This window comes from Lupinus angustifolius, unplaced genomic scaffold (genome assembly GCF_001865875.1).
Source record: "Lupinus angustifolius cultivar Tanjil unplaced genomic scaffold, LupAngTanjil_v1.0 Scaffold_9_133, whole genome shotgun sequence".
Lineage (NCBI taxonomy): Eukaryota > Viridiplantae > Streptophyta > Magnoliopsida > Fabales > Fabaceae > Lupinus > Lupinus angustifolius.
In genome coordinates this window covers 4,451-24,985 of record NW_017718231.1, presented here as the reverse complement: position 1 = coordinate 24,985, position 20,535 = coordinate 4,451, and the positions used below count along the sequence as shown (strand labels likewise).

Sequence of the window (20,535 nt, the reverse complement as noted above, 5' to 3'; positions counted from 1 at the left end):
TTCTTCTAAACACCCTTGGTAAAAAAATCCGTACTTTAAGAATGTTGAGCCATATTTAGGTTACCATAACTATTTTTATTCTGGCGTAGATTTTGATTAGTGTAATGTCAAAGTGGGTGGTGAAAGAGATAGGAAGGAGAGAGTAGTATAGAGGAGAAGTGTATTTGGAGGTGATGGTATTAAATTAAGTAAAAGGGAATGCTTAGACTTTAAGGAAGTGGCACCATCCATTCTTGTTTGACCCGTATTTTGAGGCTTACAATTCGCCCCGTTGTCCTCTGATCTCGCTCCAACCTAACTTCACAATACTTAAAAACTCCATCCTCCTTCTGTATGAGTGCACCAAAACCCAAAAGGCCAGAGCACACCACAACCATTTCAACTTCATTCGTGCATTGGTTAGAGCGCTAAGAGATTCTCTAGCTACTACAATTCCATCGTTTAGACCCGACCCGTGGGTACACATAGAAATACTTGCAATGGGTACCTGCAATAATAGTTTATGGGCGGAGCGGGTTCTGTGATACCCGCCTCAGATAACCGCAAATTTATATATTTAGTTTTTAGTTAAATTTTTATATATATTATTATTTTAAGATTATATATCATATATTTTATTATTATTTCATAATAAATTACACATATTTGATTATGATCATAAATTTATCATATAAATATCTTATTATTAATGTAACAATTATTTTTACATATTAATAATTATAAATTATATAAATATATAGTTAAAATTAAAAACTCGTTGGGTACCCACAAATACACGTTACACGTATGGGTACCACATATATTATGGGTTTGGGCACGGGAAAGCACTATCCGCGCCCGCCCTGCCTATTGCCATCCCTACTGCCATCCCTACTTTCGTTAGGTTAGTTTAGTTATATAAATGAATGAAATCTTTATCATAAATTATGTATATTTTATGATTACGAAAATCAAATCGTACTGATTTGTTCAAATGGAAAATCGACTATTATGTTGAAACAATATAATAATTATATCAATTATATAATTATCTCAGTCGAGGTGAGTGGATTTAAACTCTATTGGTCATACTGGTCGGTTTACATTTAAAATTACAAAAGTTTTTGAAACTTGCATAATTTTTATCCAAAAGTTAACGTGGACAATTGAATATACAATCACTACTTTTTTATAGTTCTTAAACATTGTCTACCACCAACTTACACATTTCATTTTAACAAATAATGTAAATAAAAGTATTTATCATATTAATTATTAATTTTTTAACATTAATATTAATTATATATATTTAATTTTATTATTGTATGATTTAATTAATGAACAATCGGTTGAACCGATATATTAACATATAAGTACCTTCACTAGATGATTGGTACAATATTAATCATGATATCTATGTATTTTAAGTATAAAATTTATACATAGTTAGTACATCATCTATTATTCATTTATAAGTTTTTTTTAAAACTTAATAATAATTAAATAGAAATAGTAGATGATACAATATATAAATTTTTGACCCTATGATTGTTTACATTTATTCCAATTATTAAATTGTACTTATAAACAAAACGGATGGAGCACTTGTATAATTTTCAATTTTTTAGTTACCAAACCAACATACAACCTTCGTTTTAAAAGTAAAATCTAAAGAGGGTCAATACATATGAAATTATTGTCAAAGGAATACTGTCCATGTGGTCTTCTTCCTTCTAGTGTCACTATCATAAACTTTAGTCTCCCCTAGCTAAAGACCTTCCTCTAATGCCTTTCATTTCTCTCCCTCTCTATTCTCTTGAATAATGGAACATGGAGAGGAAGGTGACTTAGATTTGGCACATAAATCAACTAATGTCGGACAAATAAGATCAGTCAACTATTAAAAGATTGGGTTCAACAACAATTTTTGGCGCTATTCACAACAAGTACTTCGATATAATTTCTGAAATTAATTTTCTTTCTCGGATTTTCTTACTTTATATTGATCTTGATCCTATGTTTGAAGAAAATCACGCATCTAATTTTGAGTTGAAGATTACCAACTATGTGTACATAATATTTGTCTTCACAATTAGTGAATGGTTAGGTAGCACTCCCATTTTCACCTGCTTATTTGCTTTCATGGTAGAAATAATTATTCAAGAATTTAATAATTGAGTGTAATATATCTATGCCCTGATATTATGTAATGATTAATCAGTGTATCATTCACCATTTATTTGTATGACTTTTATTTAAAAGTCAATGATGAGTAATGTTAAAATGTGGTATGAGTCATGGATAAAGCTTCTTAATGAATCAAGAAGAATATGAAAGAAAGCTTAAAGAAAGAAGAATGAGAAACAAAGATTGATAATATTCTCATTAAATGATTGAATTCTCATTACAAAATTGAATGAATTGAATTACAAAGATTAGGGGAATGTTCCTTTATATACAACAACTAAAAACAAAATTTGTTAACCAGATAATCGATTAACTCTATTGATTAATTAATTATCGTACATAAACTAACTGAAAAACTACTAAATTAATCGATTAATTACAGTGTTAATTGATTAACTTAATCAATTAACTGCAGTGTTAATGGATTAACTCTTACCTTCTTAATTCATTAACCACAATGTTAATCAATTAACTCTGATGGAATCTCACTATTCTAACATTCCCCGCAAGTTGGGATGTATCTAACATTTCAAACTTGAAATGTATTGAACACCATGCATACTCTAATATATCTTCTTGCTGGTGAGCGAATCTTGAACTCCTAGCCTTGAAAAAATGAAGCAATAAGGACGCTTAACCACCATTGGCAGAAACAATTTCATCTAACGCTTAACCATCTATTTGACAGAAGCTTAACCAACCAATGCTTAATCATCTACTTGACATAAGCAAACCAACCATAATGGATAAAAGAGAGAAAATGGATCTAAATCTTGATCTTATAGTGTTCTTCACCACTGTAAGAGTTAATCTATTAATACTGTAGTTAATTGATTAAGTTAATCAATTAACATTATAGTTAATGGATTAACAATGAAAGAGTTAATCAATTAACATGTAGTTAATTAATTAATTGTGTATAAGTTAATCATTAGCACTGTAGTTAATCGATTAATTGAGTAATTGTTTCAGTTTTTAAGTGATCTTTGTGTACAATAATCGATTAATAAAGAGAGTTAATTGATTATCTAGTTAACATATTTTGTTTCTTCTGTTTTTAGTAATTGTTATATATAGGGGTAATCCCCTAGTCTTTGTAATTCAATTTTATATGAGAATTCAATTCAATCAATGAAAGTATTATTCATCCACATATCATTCTTGTTATTTTTACATATTTGTTCTTGAATTCTCTCTTGCTTTCTCTATTGATCTTCTATTATGGATCATCAAGTTCTAATATGGTATCAGAGAATCAATTGATGCTCTGCTGCACATATACTCTGTGACATAGTTATAAAAACCGTACCGTACCGGCTAGTTCGGCCAAGTATCAAAACCGGTCAAAACCGGTGAACCGGCCGGTATTTTACTAAACCGGTTGGTTTATTATATATTTTTTTTAAAAACTTAAAAATTCATTACAAGGTGACCCATCTTTCCAACTCTTCTTCAACACTTCAAGGCACATGCTTCCAAAGCATACTTAGATTACACATTTTGGTTCCTAACATTCGTGTGTAATCTCATTGACATTTGTGTAATCATGGAGTATTGTCTGAAGATAGGATTTGGTAGAAAAATATAATATTCATATAAGATAACTTTGACTCCTTGATGTTAAATGTTAAAACTCTAAATTTATTTGTTTTATAGAGTGAGTTGGGAAGTGATGTCATTTATTTATATTTTGTGGTTATTAAGTGATACTTTTGGATTGATATATGTTTTTTAATTAAGACTTTGAATTTGTTAAAGACTTAAAGTTGTTTATTTATATGAATTTTGAGTAGATTATAAATATGAATTATAAATTTGAGTATCTACATATTTGGAATTTTTTTGTTATAGGTTTAATATATAAATATAAGTAGGTATGTCTGGTTTAACCGGCATGCGGTTTAATTACTGAACTACTGGTTGAACCACTGTACCACTATACCAGTACCCTGACCGGTTTGATAACTGGTACGATTTTAACAACACTGCTCTGTGATTCCTTCTCTATATGCCTAATTTCTTTTTCTGCCTGTTCAATATTACAAATGGCCAATACAATTGTTGTCTTGAATCCTCTCACAGATCCATTCAGTCCATATGACTTTCATCCTAATGAAATTCTGGGTTGCAGCTTGGTAAAAGAACACCTAATAGGAACAAATTATCATTATTGGTCCAGAGACATGCTGATGGCACTCAAAACCAAGAACAAATTGCAGCTTGTGGATGGCAGCCTACCTAAACAAAATCTTGAAGATCCCAACTTTGGAGCATGGGATAGATGCAACACCTTGGTGATATCTTGAATAAATCACTCATTGGATCGATCCATGAGTCAGAATGTCCTTTGGCTAGAAACTGCATATGAAATATAGAAGGACCTCAAGGAGAGGTATTACCAAGGTGACATATTTTGGATTTGTGATCTACAAGAACAACTTTACACTATTAGGCAATTAAATTTGTCCATGTGTAAGTATAACACACAATTGAAGGGTCTTTGGCAAGAATTGGATAACTTTAGACATGTTACCTCCTGCACTTGCTTAAGCAAGGCCTATAGAGAAGAAGACTATGTGATAAGGTTTTTAAAGGGACTCAATGAACAGTATTCAGGTGTAAGATCCCAGATAATGCTCATGGATCCCTTACCTAGTATAAACAACGTTTTCTCTTTGCTTACACAACAAGAAAGATAACTTACACTTCTCCTTGATGAACCAAAGGTATTCACAAGCACAAGTGATAACTCTGATTCAAAAGGAAGATATAGAGGAAGAGGTTTAAGGGGAGGATATAGTCAATTGGGAGTTGGTAGGAGTTCCAGTTTTAATAATTCTAGAGGAATAGGTATTAACTCAAAGGTATGCATTTTTTGCAACAAGATGGGACACATTGTTGATGTATACTACAAGAAGCATGAGTTTTCCCCTCATTATAAGTTCAACAATAATGTAAACAATGTAACCAGCTCTAGTGATAATGACACAACTAATGGACCTACTAAATCAGAAAACATTATTGGTTTTACCCCTCATCAACATAAAGCAATCTTAGTCATGCTGAAAAAACCCTCAAATTAGGCCAATGGACAGATCAATATTGTTTCCCTTGCTAGCACAGGTAAGCAACAACTTACAAGTAACATTCTCAACTTGTCAAGGGGTTTGAAAACTCAAAATTAGAACATTGACATGGGGTAAAAAATCACATATGTCACTCCTTATCAAGATTATAATCCTTTAAGAAAATCGACCATGTGACCATCAAAATGCATGATTGAAATGAGATTATCACTATCATATCTGGAACTCCCATGTTCTCTAGGGATTTCTACTTGACAAATGTGTTCTATATTCCTAATTTCTCCTTTAATCTAGTATTTGTGTCTAGGCTTACCAAGAACCTCAATTGTACTTTGATCTTATGTAAAAATAATTTCAAAAATACAGGAGGAAATCACATTGAGGATGATTAGTGCAGTTGAAAAAAAGGAGAATTATACACTCTTACTAATGAAACTTTATCATCTCTACCTAATCAATGTATAAATATTGTGAATACTACGAATAAGGATGTATGGCATAGAATACTTGGACACTCTTCCAATGCTAAGATATTTGCTCTTAACAAAGATTTCAATTTTCATACAATGTGATTTTGTCAATGAACAATGTGATGCATGCCACTTTGCTAAACAAAAGAAACAGAGTTTCCATAACAGTTCTAGCATATCTCAGTTTATTTTTGACATTATTCATGTTGATATTTAGGGTCCTGTTTTCGTTCAATTTACATTAGGCCATAGATATTTCTTGACTATAGTGGATGATAAATCTAGACACACATGGTTGTTCTTCACGAAAAACAAATCTGAAACAAACACTCACGTGAAATCTTTTGTCCCTCTTGTAGAAACCCAATTTGGCATTACTTTAAAATGTATTAGATCTGATAATGAAGTTGGGTTTAAAATGAATGAGTTTTATAGTTCAAAAGACATCCTTCATCAGACTAGTTGTGTTGAAACTCCACAATAAAATGGTGTTGTGGAGAGAAACCATCAACACATTCTTGGTATTGCAAGAGCCATTATGTTCCAATCTTCCATGCCAAAATGTTTTTGGAATTTTGCAGTTGCCCATGCAGTGTTCTTGATAAACAGGCAACCTTCCAAGGTCCTGAAAGACAAGCCTCCTTACCAGGTTCTTTTTAACATAATGTTAATCTGCTTAATTTGAAAGTTTTTGGATGTTTATGTTATGCTTCCACTATCATGAACAATAGAAGAAATTTTGACCCTAGATTTGGGAAATGTATTTTCTTAGGCATCAAACGAGGGATTAAGGGATATGTGTTTTATGACTTAGGAACAAGGGAAACTTTTATCTCTAGAAATATGGTGTTCTATGAAGAAGATTACTTTTTTTCTAAACAAGGTGAACCTGATGAGGACAGGGACACAAGATCTCTCCCTACTAACTCCTTTAACCAAGGAGATCATTAACTTGATCATCATATCCATGATGATATCCTCAATTCTCCTATGCATCAATATGAGAATATTAATCATGTTATTGAGCTTGATCAAAACATTGAGAACATTTAAAATGAGGAGCACAATGAGGTCATTAGAACCTCTAGTAGGTAGAGAAATCCTCCTAGATATCTAGAGGACTACCATTTCACTTTGATGACCTCTCTTACCTCTAATGACCCTACTCATGTCAAATACTCGTTGTCTTCTGTTTTGTCTTATAAGAATCTTTCCAACCAGTACGGAAGATTTGTCCTTAATATTTCCTCTTTCAGTGAACATAATGACTTCAATCAAGCTATTCAACATCAACATCGGATTGATGCCATAAGAGAAGAATTGGAAGCATTAAACAAAAATGAAACTTGGATTGTCATTGATCTCCCTAAGGGAAAGACAGCCATTGGATGTAAATGGATCTTCAAGGTCAAACACAATCCTGATGGAGCCATCAATAGATATAAGTCCAGATTAATGGCTAAGGGATACACTCAAACTGTAAGAATAGACTACCTAGACACCTTCAGTCCTATTATAAAAATGACAACCATAAGAGTTATTCTAACCTTACCATCCATTAAGAATTGGTATCTTCACCAATTGGATGTCATCACAGCCTTTCATCATGGAGACTTGCTTAAACAAGTCTATATGAAAATCTTTCACGGTCTTCATGTTACTGATAAATCTAAAGTATGCAAGCTCCAAAACAATTTGTATGGTTTGAAATAAGCTAATAGGCAATGGAATGTGAAATTGAGTGTTGTTCTTGTGAAATATGGTTACATTCAGTCTAAGACTGATCATTCTTTATTTATTAAGCATTCTTGTCATTCCTTTACTGACATATTGATGATCCTGTTCTAGCAGGAAATGATTTGACATAAATTCAAATTGTCAAACAACTTCTTGATAAGAAATTTAGCATTAAGGACCTAGGAATCTCGAAGTACTTCCTTGGGATGGAAGTTGCCATGACCAAAGGAGGCATTAATTTGTGCCAAAGGAAATACATATTTGATCTTCTTCAAGATGTAGGGCTGCTTGCAGCCAAACCTGCCTCAACCCCTATGAACAATATTGTAAAACTTCTCAACACCTCTAGTCCTAGTCATCCTAATCCCATTGTCTATAGGCGACTGTTAGGAAGACTCATCTATGTCACTCATACTAGGCGTGCCATTTCTTATTTTGTAAGCCATCTAAGTCAATTCTTATGCAATCCCACCATAGAACACTATAAAGTTGGCCTAAGAATCCTCAAATACCTCAAGAACTCCCCTAGAAAGGGGCTATTCTTTCCCAACAAAACAGATATTAGCCTCAAAAGTTTTAGTGATTCAGATTGGGGGCTTACATTGACACTAGAAGATCTGTAACTGGTTATTGTTTTTTTCTTGGTGAATCCCTTATATCTTGGAAGAGCAAAAGGTAGAGGACTGTCTCAAGATCATCTGTTGAGGCTGAGTATAGAGCCCTTGCTCTTGCAGGCTGTGAAGCCCAATGGTTATTATATCTTCTCAATGATTTACTTATTGTTAATGTCAATCATAGCTATATTGTGATAACCAATATGCTATCTGCATTGCTGCAAATTCAGTGTTTCATGAGAGAACGAAACACATTGAAATTTACTTCCATTTCATTAGAGAAAAAGTCACTAATGGAGTTGTTCATTTGATGCATATTTCTACTAATTTTCAGGTTGCTGACATTCTTACTTGTATCTTGCACCTGCCAAGTTCTATCCTCTTGCATCCAAGCTTGGACTATGTGATATACATAGTCCAACTTCTGGGGGTGTCAAAATATGAAGATGATGATCAAGCTAGAGTGAACCAAGGCAACTACTCCAAGTCAGACCAAGTTGATCGTGTGCCAAAGCAACCAAACCAAATTGAGCAGCACCAAATCCAGAAACTACGTCGATTATAATCAAATGGGAAAATCCAAAATTGTACCAAGTTCAAACAGAAGAAAGATCAAATCATTCATGTTTATGACTCAGCCAATTGTATAAGGGTTAATCAATTAACACTGCAGTTAATGGATTAAAAGTGAAAGAGTTAATCAATTAACATGCAGTTAATTGATTAATTGTGTATAAGTTAGTCAATTAACACTGTAGTTAATCGAGTAACTGGAAAATTATTGTTTCAATTTTTAGGTGATCTTTGTGTACGATAATCAATTTATAAAGAGAGTTAATCTATTATCTAGTTAGCATATTATCTTTCTTCTATTTTTAATAATTGTTATATATAGGGGTAATCCCCTAGTCTTTGTAATTCAATTTTATATGAGAAATCAATTGAATGAATGAAAATATTATTCACCCACTTATCATTCTTGTTACCTTTACATACTTTTTCTTAAATTCTCTCTTGCTTTCTCTGTTAATCTTCTATTATGGATCATCAAATTCTAATAGAATCACCGGGTGCAAAAGTTTACACATTGATCCAACTACACAGTGTATTTCATTAAATATGGGTGTGAAATATTCATGCATGCTTTTTTCGATTCAACGCCCCAGCTTCATTTGCACCGCTTGTCACTTTCTCTATTGGGCTTTCTAATTCTCAAGCCCATTGCCACAAGTGCCATACATCGTCAGAGGGTACAATATAGTACCCTTTTATAACTAGAATAATGGTATTTTTAGATATTGGTTAATTTTGATAATGTTTAATCGAATAATGTAATATTTATGTATTATCAATTTTTTCTCCTCATAAATATGATCACATGTGTCTTGATAAGACTCGTTCAATTACCGGATGACTATGACAGTAGATTGACAAAAATTAATGTAGATAGTTATAAGACAATAATGTCATAAGATAATTTATCTCTTTCAATATACTTAAAAAATCAGACATGTTTCAAATAAGAAGTAAATTTCAAAAGATAAATTATCTCCATGTCTATTTTATTCTCTAAAGGATTTTCCAAAACCCAAAGAACCTTGCAAGGTGGATGTCAAAGAAGACAAAATGAATGATCCAAGGGAGACGCGTAGAAGTGAACATATACAGCTGTAGATAGTGTTGGGCTGCTATATGGAATAGTTTTGGGCTTACAAGGATTAGAAGTGCACTTGGTTCAGACTAAATATGCTCCACTCGATATTATAATACTCACCCTCCATTTTTATTGCCAAAACTGCAAAATAGTCCTCCATTTTTATTGCAATGAAAATGTAGGATAAATTTAATAAAGTGACGAGTTAAAATAAACTCCCAAAATATTTAGTTGATTCGTTTTTTAGTGAACATGAAGTCTGTTGATAAAGAAAAGATAAAAAAAATGTATACACACTTTATAAGTTTTGTATATTATTATTGTATTATTCATCCTTCATATTTAATCAGCATTAATTATTCAAAAAAAGTAATTCGAATAAATGTTAAATGATATAATAGATATGTATAAATCTTTATATTAACATAACATCAATATTACAAGAATGTAATCGTTGATGTCAAATTTAATCAACTAATGGATCTAGTCCAGTAGTCCTAAAACAAGTCTTGCATTACGAAATGTAGCTTCAGTTTAATAAAAGCATCATATTCAAATATAATGAGAATAGAAAAAAATGATGATAATTAATCTTAAAGAAAATGGTGCAAGAAATCCTGCACTTATTTATATGATAAGGGATTGACAAGAAATTAGACTCTTATTTATTTTTTACAGTTATCAAATCCGACTAGTAATCGGATTTCAGAGTTGTGTTTTTAGCCACCATTACTTATTTTTTATTGTCTTATAAGTTGTGTCTTCATAAATTTTAATCAAACAAATGTAATAGTTAGGTCGTATTTTATCAACCAACAAGCAAGTAGATCAACGGTTTAGAATGTTCTACATCAAAGGTCTTAGATTTGAGTTTCCAGAAATGGAGTTAAGTTAAATATTTGTTGAGAAATTTTTTGCCGTCCATAATAATTCTATTAGGATCAGTACCTAAAGTTGTATTGTGAAGTTCTTCTTTATGGAGTAGATGATGGAGAAAAAGGATATCCACTTCATTTGTATACCATTTCCTTCCCTTTATTTATGAGTGAAATCAAAATAAGTTTGAAACTCAAATCAATATTTAATTCAGTAAATTTGTCTTCTAAACTAAATGAGCTAAACTTTTGTGAAAAAATGACTAATTGGAATTATAAACTAACTTGATAATATTAATATATAATACATTTTAAAATATTATATATTCTTATAATTTATATATTCTAATTCAAATTTCATAAAGGTGTTTTTTATGATTAATCAATATTTAAGTTGTTGAGTTGAACAACTTCAAGCTTATGAACCAAACTGAACAGTTCATGAAATAAAGATAGTCGATTTCTAGTTGAAGAAATAGTTTATATCCCACTTGAATCAATTTTAAGCAAAATCAATTCTAATCAAATCGAATCGAACTAACCTGACTCAACCCCTTTTACCCTAAACTTATGAGTAGTTAAATTCCTAAACTCTACATTTAGTACATTTGTGATTCATTCTTTAGCATACTTGCATGTTTGCTGAAGTTATCTTTAGGATTAATTAGTCCAAGTAATGTGGTCGTTATACCCTCAATTAGCTAAAACTAAGGAATAATCGGAAGCATCACGTTACCTTGGACTAACCAATTTTGTTGAGGTGGATTTGTACCCCATCCTGATTGATGAACCAATGGAACACTTATTAATTTCTTAATTGAAGAGGCAACTATACCTCTCACTTAATTAATGGAATCATAGAATAAAACAAGAATGGATTAAAGTGGACCAAACCATTATTTTGTTTAGTAACTGATTAAATGAATTAAAGGTGGGTCTAGCTATGATTCTTTAAATTAATTATTAAGGATGAACATATTTTAATTGAACCATAATTTATCCAAGCGAATATCACTAACTAAATTCTCTCTCCGGCTTCACAACTCTAGTTTATACTATTCCTAGCTTCTCACCAATTCATTGTTGTTTTGTGCTTAAAAACTACTCTTTAATTGTACGAACAACTTACTCGACTAATAAACCTAATGATTTCTATATAGAGACTCGTGTCCTTTTATTAGTGGAAATGACATGTACACTTCCCTTTAGGTAAAAAGATAGAATATATGAAAACATCTCATATGCTCCTATTATCTTGAATCACTTAAGTGATCACAATGTTATCTAATTTTTAGAATCGTACATTGTTAATTTGTCGGGTTGTCTTATGTATCATTTGTGATACTAGAGGAAAAGATTCCCAAGGACAAGCAGCACAAGTTTTGTCCAAGGATAGTTTTGTTTGGGTGGATGATATCCCCTTGGGAATCATGAACTTTGTTCAAAATGATGTAAGCTAAATTCCTGTAGCATTATAAAATGATTTCCCTTTAAATTTAGTTACAAAATACAGATATGTCCACGTGAGGAGGATTTATGTAACTAATGCAAATATAAGAAATTAAGAAACTATGTAAAAAATGAGTTTAATTTATATTCATCATCAGTATAAAGATTTAAAAAACATTCAATATATCATTTATCTGTATTATTACTTTATTTGAAGTGATAATTAAAAATAAATGTCGAATGATACAATAATTATATAAAAACCTATTATTTATATTGTCAACATATATCTTTCTAAAGGTTGAAGTATTTTGTTTTTAATACATAATAACAAACAAAAATATGAAGAGAAACAAACATTAAAAATATGAAGAGAAAGAAACATTTATGCCGAAAATCCTTGTTCTTAAGACATTAACTCAACCACATCTTGATCGTTTTTTATGGCTCACATCTCATTGCACTTCAAATGAAAATCCGTTACATTCCAACGATGTACTTGTACAATCCAGGTAATTGAGCGTGTTTAATGTTGATAACGCGTTTTGAAGATTTCATGCAGAAAATATAAACAAAATGAGAGAGTTGAGAGAATAAACAAATCATACACCCCGGTCCCAAATCAAGCACAAACAGTCCATTAATAAATGATTGCCTCTTTACAATAAATATTGTTCTTTCTAGAAAAGAATGTAATAATTAGCCAAAAAATAAGGCTAGAAACAAATTAAGTGAGGAGATAAATATGAATAGAAAGAATAGAAAGAATCAGAAAATAACAATGGGTTGAGGAACTAAAAATAATAAATAAATAAAACTAATTCCAGACGAATGTACAAAAAATTCAAACCAATATAGAACACAGATCATCAAAAACTTGTCTGATGTTAGGCCTCTCACTTAAGGGAAGAACACACCTCAAAGATATCGCAAACAGTTCATACATTCCTTTGGAAGATTCTTCTCCACCAGCAATGTCTCTGTCAACACAGTTCATTACCCTTCCTTCTTGCTCACATAGCCTAACCCAATCTGTAAGATCAACTGCACCTAACTGTCCTGATATAATGTCACCTGCACTTTTACTCGTTAATATTTCCATTAAGATCACGCCAAATGCATAGACATCGGCCTTACAAGATGGAACTGGTTTTGATGCCATAGCGAGTTCTGGGGCGCAGTATCCAAGTGCTCCTAGATTTCGTATCTGTTCTGCATTTCCAGCAGGTGTCATGAGCCGGTGCAGGCCATAGTCAGTAAGACATGCGCTGTAATCAGGGCCTGGTAGCAAAATATTTGTTGGCTTTAGATTCCCATGTGGAAGCCCTCTATCATGAAGGTATAAAACACATCGAGCAACATCAACAGCAACTCTTAATCTCTGACTGAATGATAATGGCGAGTACCTCCGGGGCGTGGTCTCTGTGCAAGAGATACATTGATATTACTTAACTAACAAAAATCTCCCATCATGTTAAAACATTCAAGATGATTAACTATTCAAATGGTGCTAAATAGGGAATTCAAAAGCTTGAAACAACTTTTCAATGTACTCTTTTTTGTTAAGATGTACCTTAGGGATACTACTATACCAAAAAAACATTTGAGAGCAGCAGAAAGGCTAAAATAGACATAGTAACAGACATGCAACTTGTACAACTACAATAGTTTCAAAACAGACACTCGGAGATGATTCCTTGTCTGCTAGTTTTTGGGAAACAACTACTGAAAATTGAGATACATGCAACAAGCATAGATGACCGCATCCATCTATTTAAGTTTTTCTTGTCCAAAAACAAAGTTCAAGAATCAATTTTTGTGATGATTTTAGCACAACCACCAATCAAATTGTGACCTTAATGTGCCAGATTGCCAGGCAAGTTACATGAATTAACCATGCTTTTATCTTTGGTATGAAGTGTTAAAAATAAATTTCGAGCTATAAACCAATCTCAAACACCCCTCCCCCAATTGAAGATAAAGAGATGTAAACAGAGAAAATAAAATAAAAAAGGCTAAGCTATAAAATAATATACTATTGTTAAAATGTGCAGATTCAGCCACAAGGTGGAACTTAACACCCAGCAGTTACATCGTGGAGGCTTCTATTATGCACCCTACTTAGTAAAGGTGCATGGTGCGCACTCTGATTTGACAGTTCCGGATGGTAGATGGATGTGTTGCTAGCTCAAGGATGGTGGAGTTATGTAATGCATGACAATCTAGAATAGAGGTGCTTGGTGGTTGTTCATGCATAAGTGGTAAAATGTTTTGGAGGCGGAGATGGTGGTGGACTGAGGCTGGTTGTCAATCTTTACTGAGGTGTAGGTTGCCATCTTTGATCCATGCATCCGTTTTTTTGTTATATCCATGGTCTTAGACCAAAGGATATGCTGCTCCCTGACTCAATAGGGAGAAGCATGGAGGTTGCCGCAGTTACATTTACATTCAAATATCTTATTTGATGCTTAGGAACAAGGAAAATCTAATTTCTAAAAGAAAACCCACGCTCATAAATAATAGATATGGCCTAATGAAAGTATAACAATAAGACACACTAAATGCAAGCAATAATTAAAAAGGCAAAAGTAAAAAGAAAAAAGAAGGGAGGTGAGATATGCTAAGAGAAAAAGTTAACAATTACCGTAGAGATGTAAGGCCAAGCTGTCCCCATGTACATAATCAGCTAAAAGAAGCCTCTCTTGTTCCCTAGGCCCCCAATAGTATGCTCGCAATGGGACAATGTTTGGATGCCTCATAGCACCAATCCTTTTAACTTCTCTAGCAAACTCTTTTCTATGTTTCACTAATCCCACCCGCAACCATTTTACAGTCAACAAATGACCACTGTCCAGAGTAGCTTTATATAAAGTGCCATGATTACTTCTGCCAATAACTTCAGCTGGAGCACGAGATAATTCCAGTGCAGTGAGTGCTAGGGAAGAATCCAGGAAGAACAACTCTCCAGCCAGTCGATCCGGTGAGTAAACATCCAACATCACTGGCTTTTCACCAGCCGCTATAAAATGTGGCAAGGATGACAATGGGGAGCTATGAAATGAGTTCCTTTCAGATGATGTGGGAGGGTTATCCATCAAATTAGGAATTGCAGATTCTGAAGTAGTAGCCACTGTTCCCTGAAGTAAGCCAATGTCAGAAATGTCAGATATAAATTCTATCTGCCCAGAGAGCGACCTCGAATTAGAAGTCAACAAATGATCATCTGATAAGCTCAATGAAGTTGTTGGGGGAAGAGCATTTTTATTGTACTTGAAGGGTGAAGGCCTTGTAAGTCTTCCTAAATTGACACCTCTTCCAGCATTTTGACCATTGAACTCACTTCTTCCATGAAATTCTTTAACTCGTACTCGATGATATGCCAATAGAACTAAAACAATCATCACAGCAGCTCCTAAAGACGCAACAATAATTGCTATCCTGGTAATACCCTTTGAACTATGATGTTTCCCTTGATCATTAACAGGCACTGAAGTTACAGGAAACTTATCTTTTAAGATTAGCTTTTCATTCCCTGGGTGAAATGATGAAGGAGGGAACCATTGCAAATTTTCAGGGACACAACCAGAGAGATCATTACGGGACACATCAAATACAATTAAGTTGGATGAAAGCTTATCAGGGATTTCCCCAGTAAATTGGTTGTTAGACAAATCAAGGTGCCCTAAATAAATAAGTTTGCTCAATTCATTCGGCAGCTTTCCGGAAAAGCCATTCCTAGCCAGATTCAGCAGTTTAAGCCCAGACATCTTACTTATATCAGAAGGCAAGCCACCTTCTAAGAAGTTACTAGATACATCAAGGTATTCCAATGGATGATTAGGAGGCATAAGCAGTAACTCGCTTGCCCCTGAGCTTTGAAGTGGAAGTGGCCCTGTAAATTTATTACCAGAAAGATTCAGGCTTGTGAGTGATGATGAAGTAACTAAACCACCCGGAATGGATCCAGTAAGCTCATTTAAACTTAAGTCAACCCTAGACAATTTAGAATGTGTCCCTAAAACAGGAGGCAAGGATCCTGACAGCCTGTTTGAACTAAGATCAATAGCCTCCAATTTGTCTTCCCAGCTCAGTAGAACAGAAATGTCACCAGAAAACATATTCCTGCTGAAGTCTACAACTGTACATCTGCTCAAGGATCTTGGCAAGGAGCCTGATAACCGATTTGATGAAAGATTCAAGATATTCAACGTTGTAGAGTTGATTACAGAAATTGAGCCTGTAAATAAGGTATATATGTAAATTAATTAGACGACTATAGAATTCAATGACTTTTTTGTCTAAATAATGTATCCTAAATTTTGAAATACTTCACAAATCCATCCTGCTAATCATCAAAGAAACCTTGATGCAATCATAATTATGTACTTAATTTAAAGGGCCTTGTGAAAGTTCCGTTGATAAAAGTAAAATCAAATTGGTATATTCACTTGAAAGTTGAAACATGCAACTTCAATTGCAAAACACAAACTTCAAATGATATAGTGAGTAGAATAACACTACTAGCAAATGCCAAGAGTAAACAAAGAGAAATTCACATGGAGAAAACTTATAAAACAATTCCAAAGTCTGCCACGGAGTAGATTGAGAGGAAAAAGTTTATGCTACAAGATAACACTGGATATTTCAGGACTATATAACCCAACTTGAAGGAGAAGAACTCATAGGTCATCAGTGATCACTGTAACACAACATAACAAGTGAGTCAAGCCCCATAAGATGCAAAAACACCAATCCACGATGACTGATTGGAGGTGGGGAAAACCATCCAAAAAGAAAGTGTTCCTAAGACGAAATGCATAACAGAGATTAGCCATCATTCCTTCCCACCCCTTACCTATCATCATTTCCCATGTTTTCTCTATCCCCCACCCTCTCTTCACATGGATGTGTGCGTGTGGGTTTTAGTTCATATCTCATTGTCTATGTTCAATGACATGCACAAAATAGAATTTATAAACTTCCAGTATACATTCTTTCTCCATCCTCCACTCCTCGCCACCCCAGTGGCCTTTGTAATAATAGAACAAAATGCTATGACAAAAAAGTTCAAGTTTTCAGTGATGCACCTTTTAAATACCTAAATTACTAAACTGCAAGTTCAGGCACACGCTCACAAAATGAAAATTTTATGATTAGATTTCAATCACAGGTATGAAACGATAAAGTCAACAGGTCTACTCCTAAAATTGAGCTGGTATGAAAGAGCTTTAAATAGTGATAATTCATTCATAACAAAGCATTTAAAAAAGTTAAAAATAGAAAAATAAAATGATAAATTTAGATTAAAGCTCCACTGGTTAGTTTTCCCCAAAATATTGTTTCAGTACAACACTCTGCTTGATCGCACTTAAATTATGACACCTATAATTATCCAACATCACACTCAAGCATAACATATGGAATCTATACAAAATTGAAACATTTTCCCTTTCTCTCTTTATAATTGGTAAACTAGTCAAAAACTCAATAAGAGAAATAAACAAAAAAACACTTACCAGAAAACCCATTTCCACTAAGATCCAATTCTTCCAACAACAATGAACTCTGCAACAACTCCTCCGGTACAGACCCAAACAACAAATTACGCCTGAGTCGCAGAACCCGAAATTTGTTGGACAATGACCCAAAAGAAGGAAGCTCTCCTCTGATCAAATTATCACTCAAATCCAAAATTTCCAAGTTTACAAACAACTTCATCGAATCTACCCCAAAGAAAGGGCCATCCAATCTGTTCTTACTCAAATTCAAAAACCTAACTGTATGAGCCAACGCCCGAATATCCTGTGCTTCTTGAAGCCCTCCATAGAACATATTATCACTTAAATCAGCACGCTCCACATTGTGCAGCGACGAAACCACATCACTAATGTTACACCAGAAGCTATTAGAATGCAAATCGAGCACCGTGAGTTGCTGAAGATTGGTCAAACCCGGAAACCCTCCCTTGAAATCATTGAGCGACAAATTGAGATAATGGAGACCCCAAAGGTCGTTGATCGTACCAGGAATTGGTCCATAGAATAGGTTATTGGAGAGATCCAAGCGCTGCAGAGTGGTTAGGGTTCCCAACGAAGGTGGTAACCGCCCGGTGAAGCGGTTACCGGAAAGTGAGAGGGTTCGGAGCTGAAGGCCGAGGAGAGTTTCGAAATTGAGTTCTCCGCCGAGGTTGAGGTTGTCGAGAACGATGGCGGTTACGCTTCCGGTGAGGTCGTCGCAGAGGATTCCAACCCAGTTGGTAAGGCACGATGATGGTGGGGGTTGTTTTGGAGGTTTCCATGTTTCTAGAACCTTCCCTTGTGGATCTGATGTTATACCCTTCTTGAATTGAAGTAAGGATTGGAGTTCAAAATTGGAGATTGCGTTGGAAACTGAGAAAAAATATAAGAATAAGAGTATGAATAAAAGTGGAAGACTCTTCATTTGGAGTGAAAGTAAGTAATGAAAGAGAGGTTAATGATTCATTGATAGATAGATAGAGAAGAAAGAGAGGTTGATGATTCTTCATTTGGACTTCATCATCATCTTCTTCTTCTTCTTCTCTATACTCAGTACTAACATTTATTCGTTCAGACTGTGTTTGTTTTTGTTTTTGTGTTGTGTGGGAAGTGAGAGAGAGTGGTCTTCTCTGAGTTTGGGTTTTTTATTTACTTTCGAGAATTTTTGAATGTGGTGTTTATCTCTTGCAACAACAACTTTTATTAGATTGAGAAAAGGTAACTTTAATTTCGGCTATGTTTGTTTTGGTTTCTCTCTCTAGCCCTACACGCACATGCAACCATGCTTCTTTCTGTTTGTGTGTACGCCGCCACCGTCTCAACCTTTAGTTGTTCGGTATTCACGTTTATTACTCCATAATCACACGCTTGTTTTTTTTTTACACTTTCTGCTTCTGCCTTGGTTATTAACTTATTATGTTGTAGATACAAAGCATCCAACTAATATTTATAGTTGATATAGTTAGTTTATATTAAACGAGTTGAAATTAAGTAAATTTTGAGATATGTTAAATTAAATAAATGAGTTGAATTATGCTTCACTTCCACAAATTACTCGATTGTATATTTAGGGTTGGTCGCCATGTATACTTAAAAGAATATAGATCTTAAATTTATTAAAACAAATTTTACAGACAATTTTTCATTGATATTGGGAAAATTATGGCTACACATTTACATTTGTTAGAGTTTTAACGACAAACACGATTTTTTTTGGAGACATCTCTAAAAATTAACACCATGTTAAACAAAATATTGTTTTATAAATTTCAATGATCTTAAAATTTTAATAATCTCATCTCATTTATCACGTTTATCGGATGAATTTAAATTAAAATTATGGAATGTACTAAGACAATTATATAATTTATAAAAACGTATCAATAAAATAACTAGAAAGTAAAAATATTTAATTATTTTTTTATAAAAAAATGGGGCCTTGTCATCATTGACCCTAGACATTCAATTAAATTATATTATATATTATATATATATATATATATATATATATATATAAACATATGTGACTATATATTTATACATATTAAATATATAAAAATATTTGACTTGGAACAATAAACTTTGGAGGTCATACAATAATATGAGGAGAGATAAAGATTAGAAGTTGGTTAATGATCATATAGTCACATATGCATTTATTTTTTAATTATAATTATTTAAGTAAGATCTAATAATTTATATTTATTATTTTTATTTATCACAATAATAATTATTGTCGTCTTATTCACTTTATACATGTATTTATAAATATTTTATGATTATTATATAAATACAATTTTATTATTATCTTATGAATATACTATATATTATTATGAAATAATTTAAAAGTATGAGAATGAATTATGTTTACTAGCTTTTAAATGAATAGTTAATCTTTTTGGTAAAGTAAAACCAATTTTAATCACATTTACAAATTTAAACAATTAACTCGTCTAGTTTTCAAAAAAGAACATTCATATAATTACTTCGTCTTAAGAAAACTGATTTGAAATATGTTTGAGAATAGAATTCATTGATATCACAAAACCAAAACTTTTGTTATTAGAAAGCAAATATACAAGATTAAATGTTTAGTTTACCAAAGAAAAATAAGGAAAAGGAGGCTAAGGAAACAAAAGTAAGAGGAAAAAATAAGTAAAAAATATCATAATTTTTTAGTTGTTTGCTACAATAAAAATAGAAATAAAGTGAACAAAAAAATATAATTATAATTAATAATGAAAATGTCATGGACAGAAACATAAAAATATGAGTCCTACCATATTATTGTATTTGTTTGCTTTCTTCAGCTAAGTTTTCCTCCCAAAATTGGAGAGAAACTTATCCCACCATTTTTTCTCATTGTACAAAAAAGAACTAAAGTGATAAAAATAACTTTAATTTTTTCATATATCTAAATAGTATAATCTTAAAATATGACAAATGTAAGAAATAAATTAATCATTTT

The 20,535-nt window shown here is 32.7% G+C and overlaps 1 protein-coding gene across 1 annotated transcript; it reads right to left on the bottom strand.

Annotated features, from left to right (window-relative positions):
* Window positions 1-12,673: 12,673 nt before the first annotated feature.
* LOC109337673 (probable inactive receptor kinase At5g10020) lies at window positions 12,674-18,731 on the bottom strand. Its single transcript, XM_019574696.1, has 3 exons — window positions 17,568-18,731; window positions 14,696-16,288; window positions 12,674-13,473 (listed from the first exon to the last, which is right to left on the bottom strand). The coding sequence occupies exons 1-3, from the start codon at window positions 18,490-18,492 to the stop codon at window positions 12,896-12,898; spliced, it is 3,096 nt and encodes a 1,031-aa protein (XP_019430241.1). The 5' UTR covers window positions 18,493-18,731; the 3' UTR covers window positions 12,674-12,895.
* Between the last annotated feature and the right edge of the window lie 1,804 nt (window positions 18,732-20,535).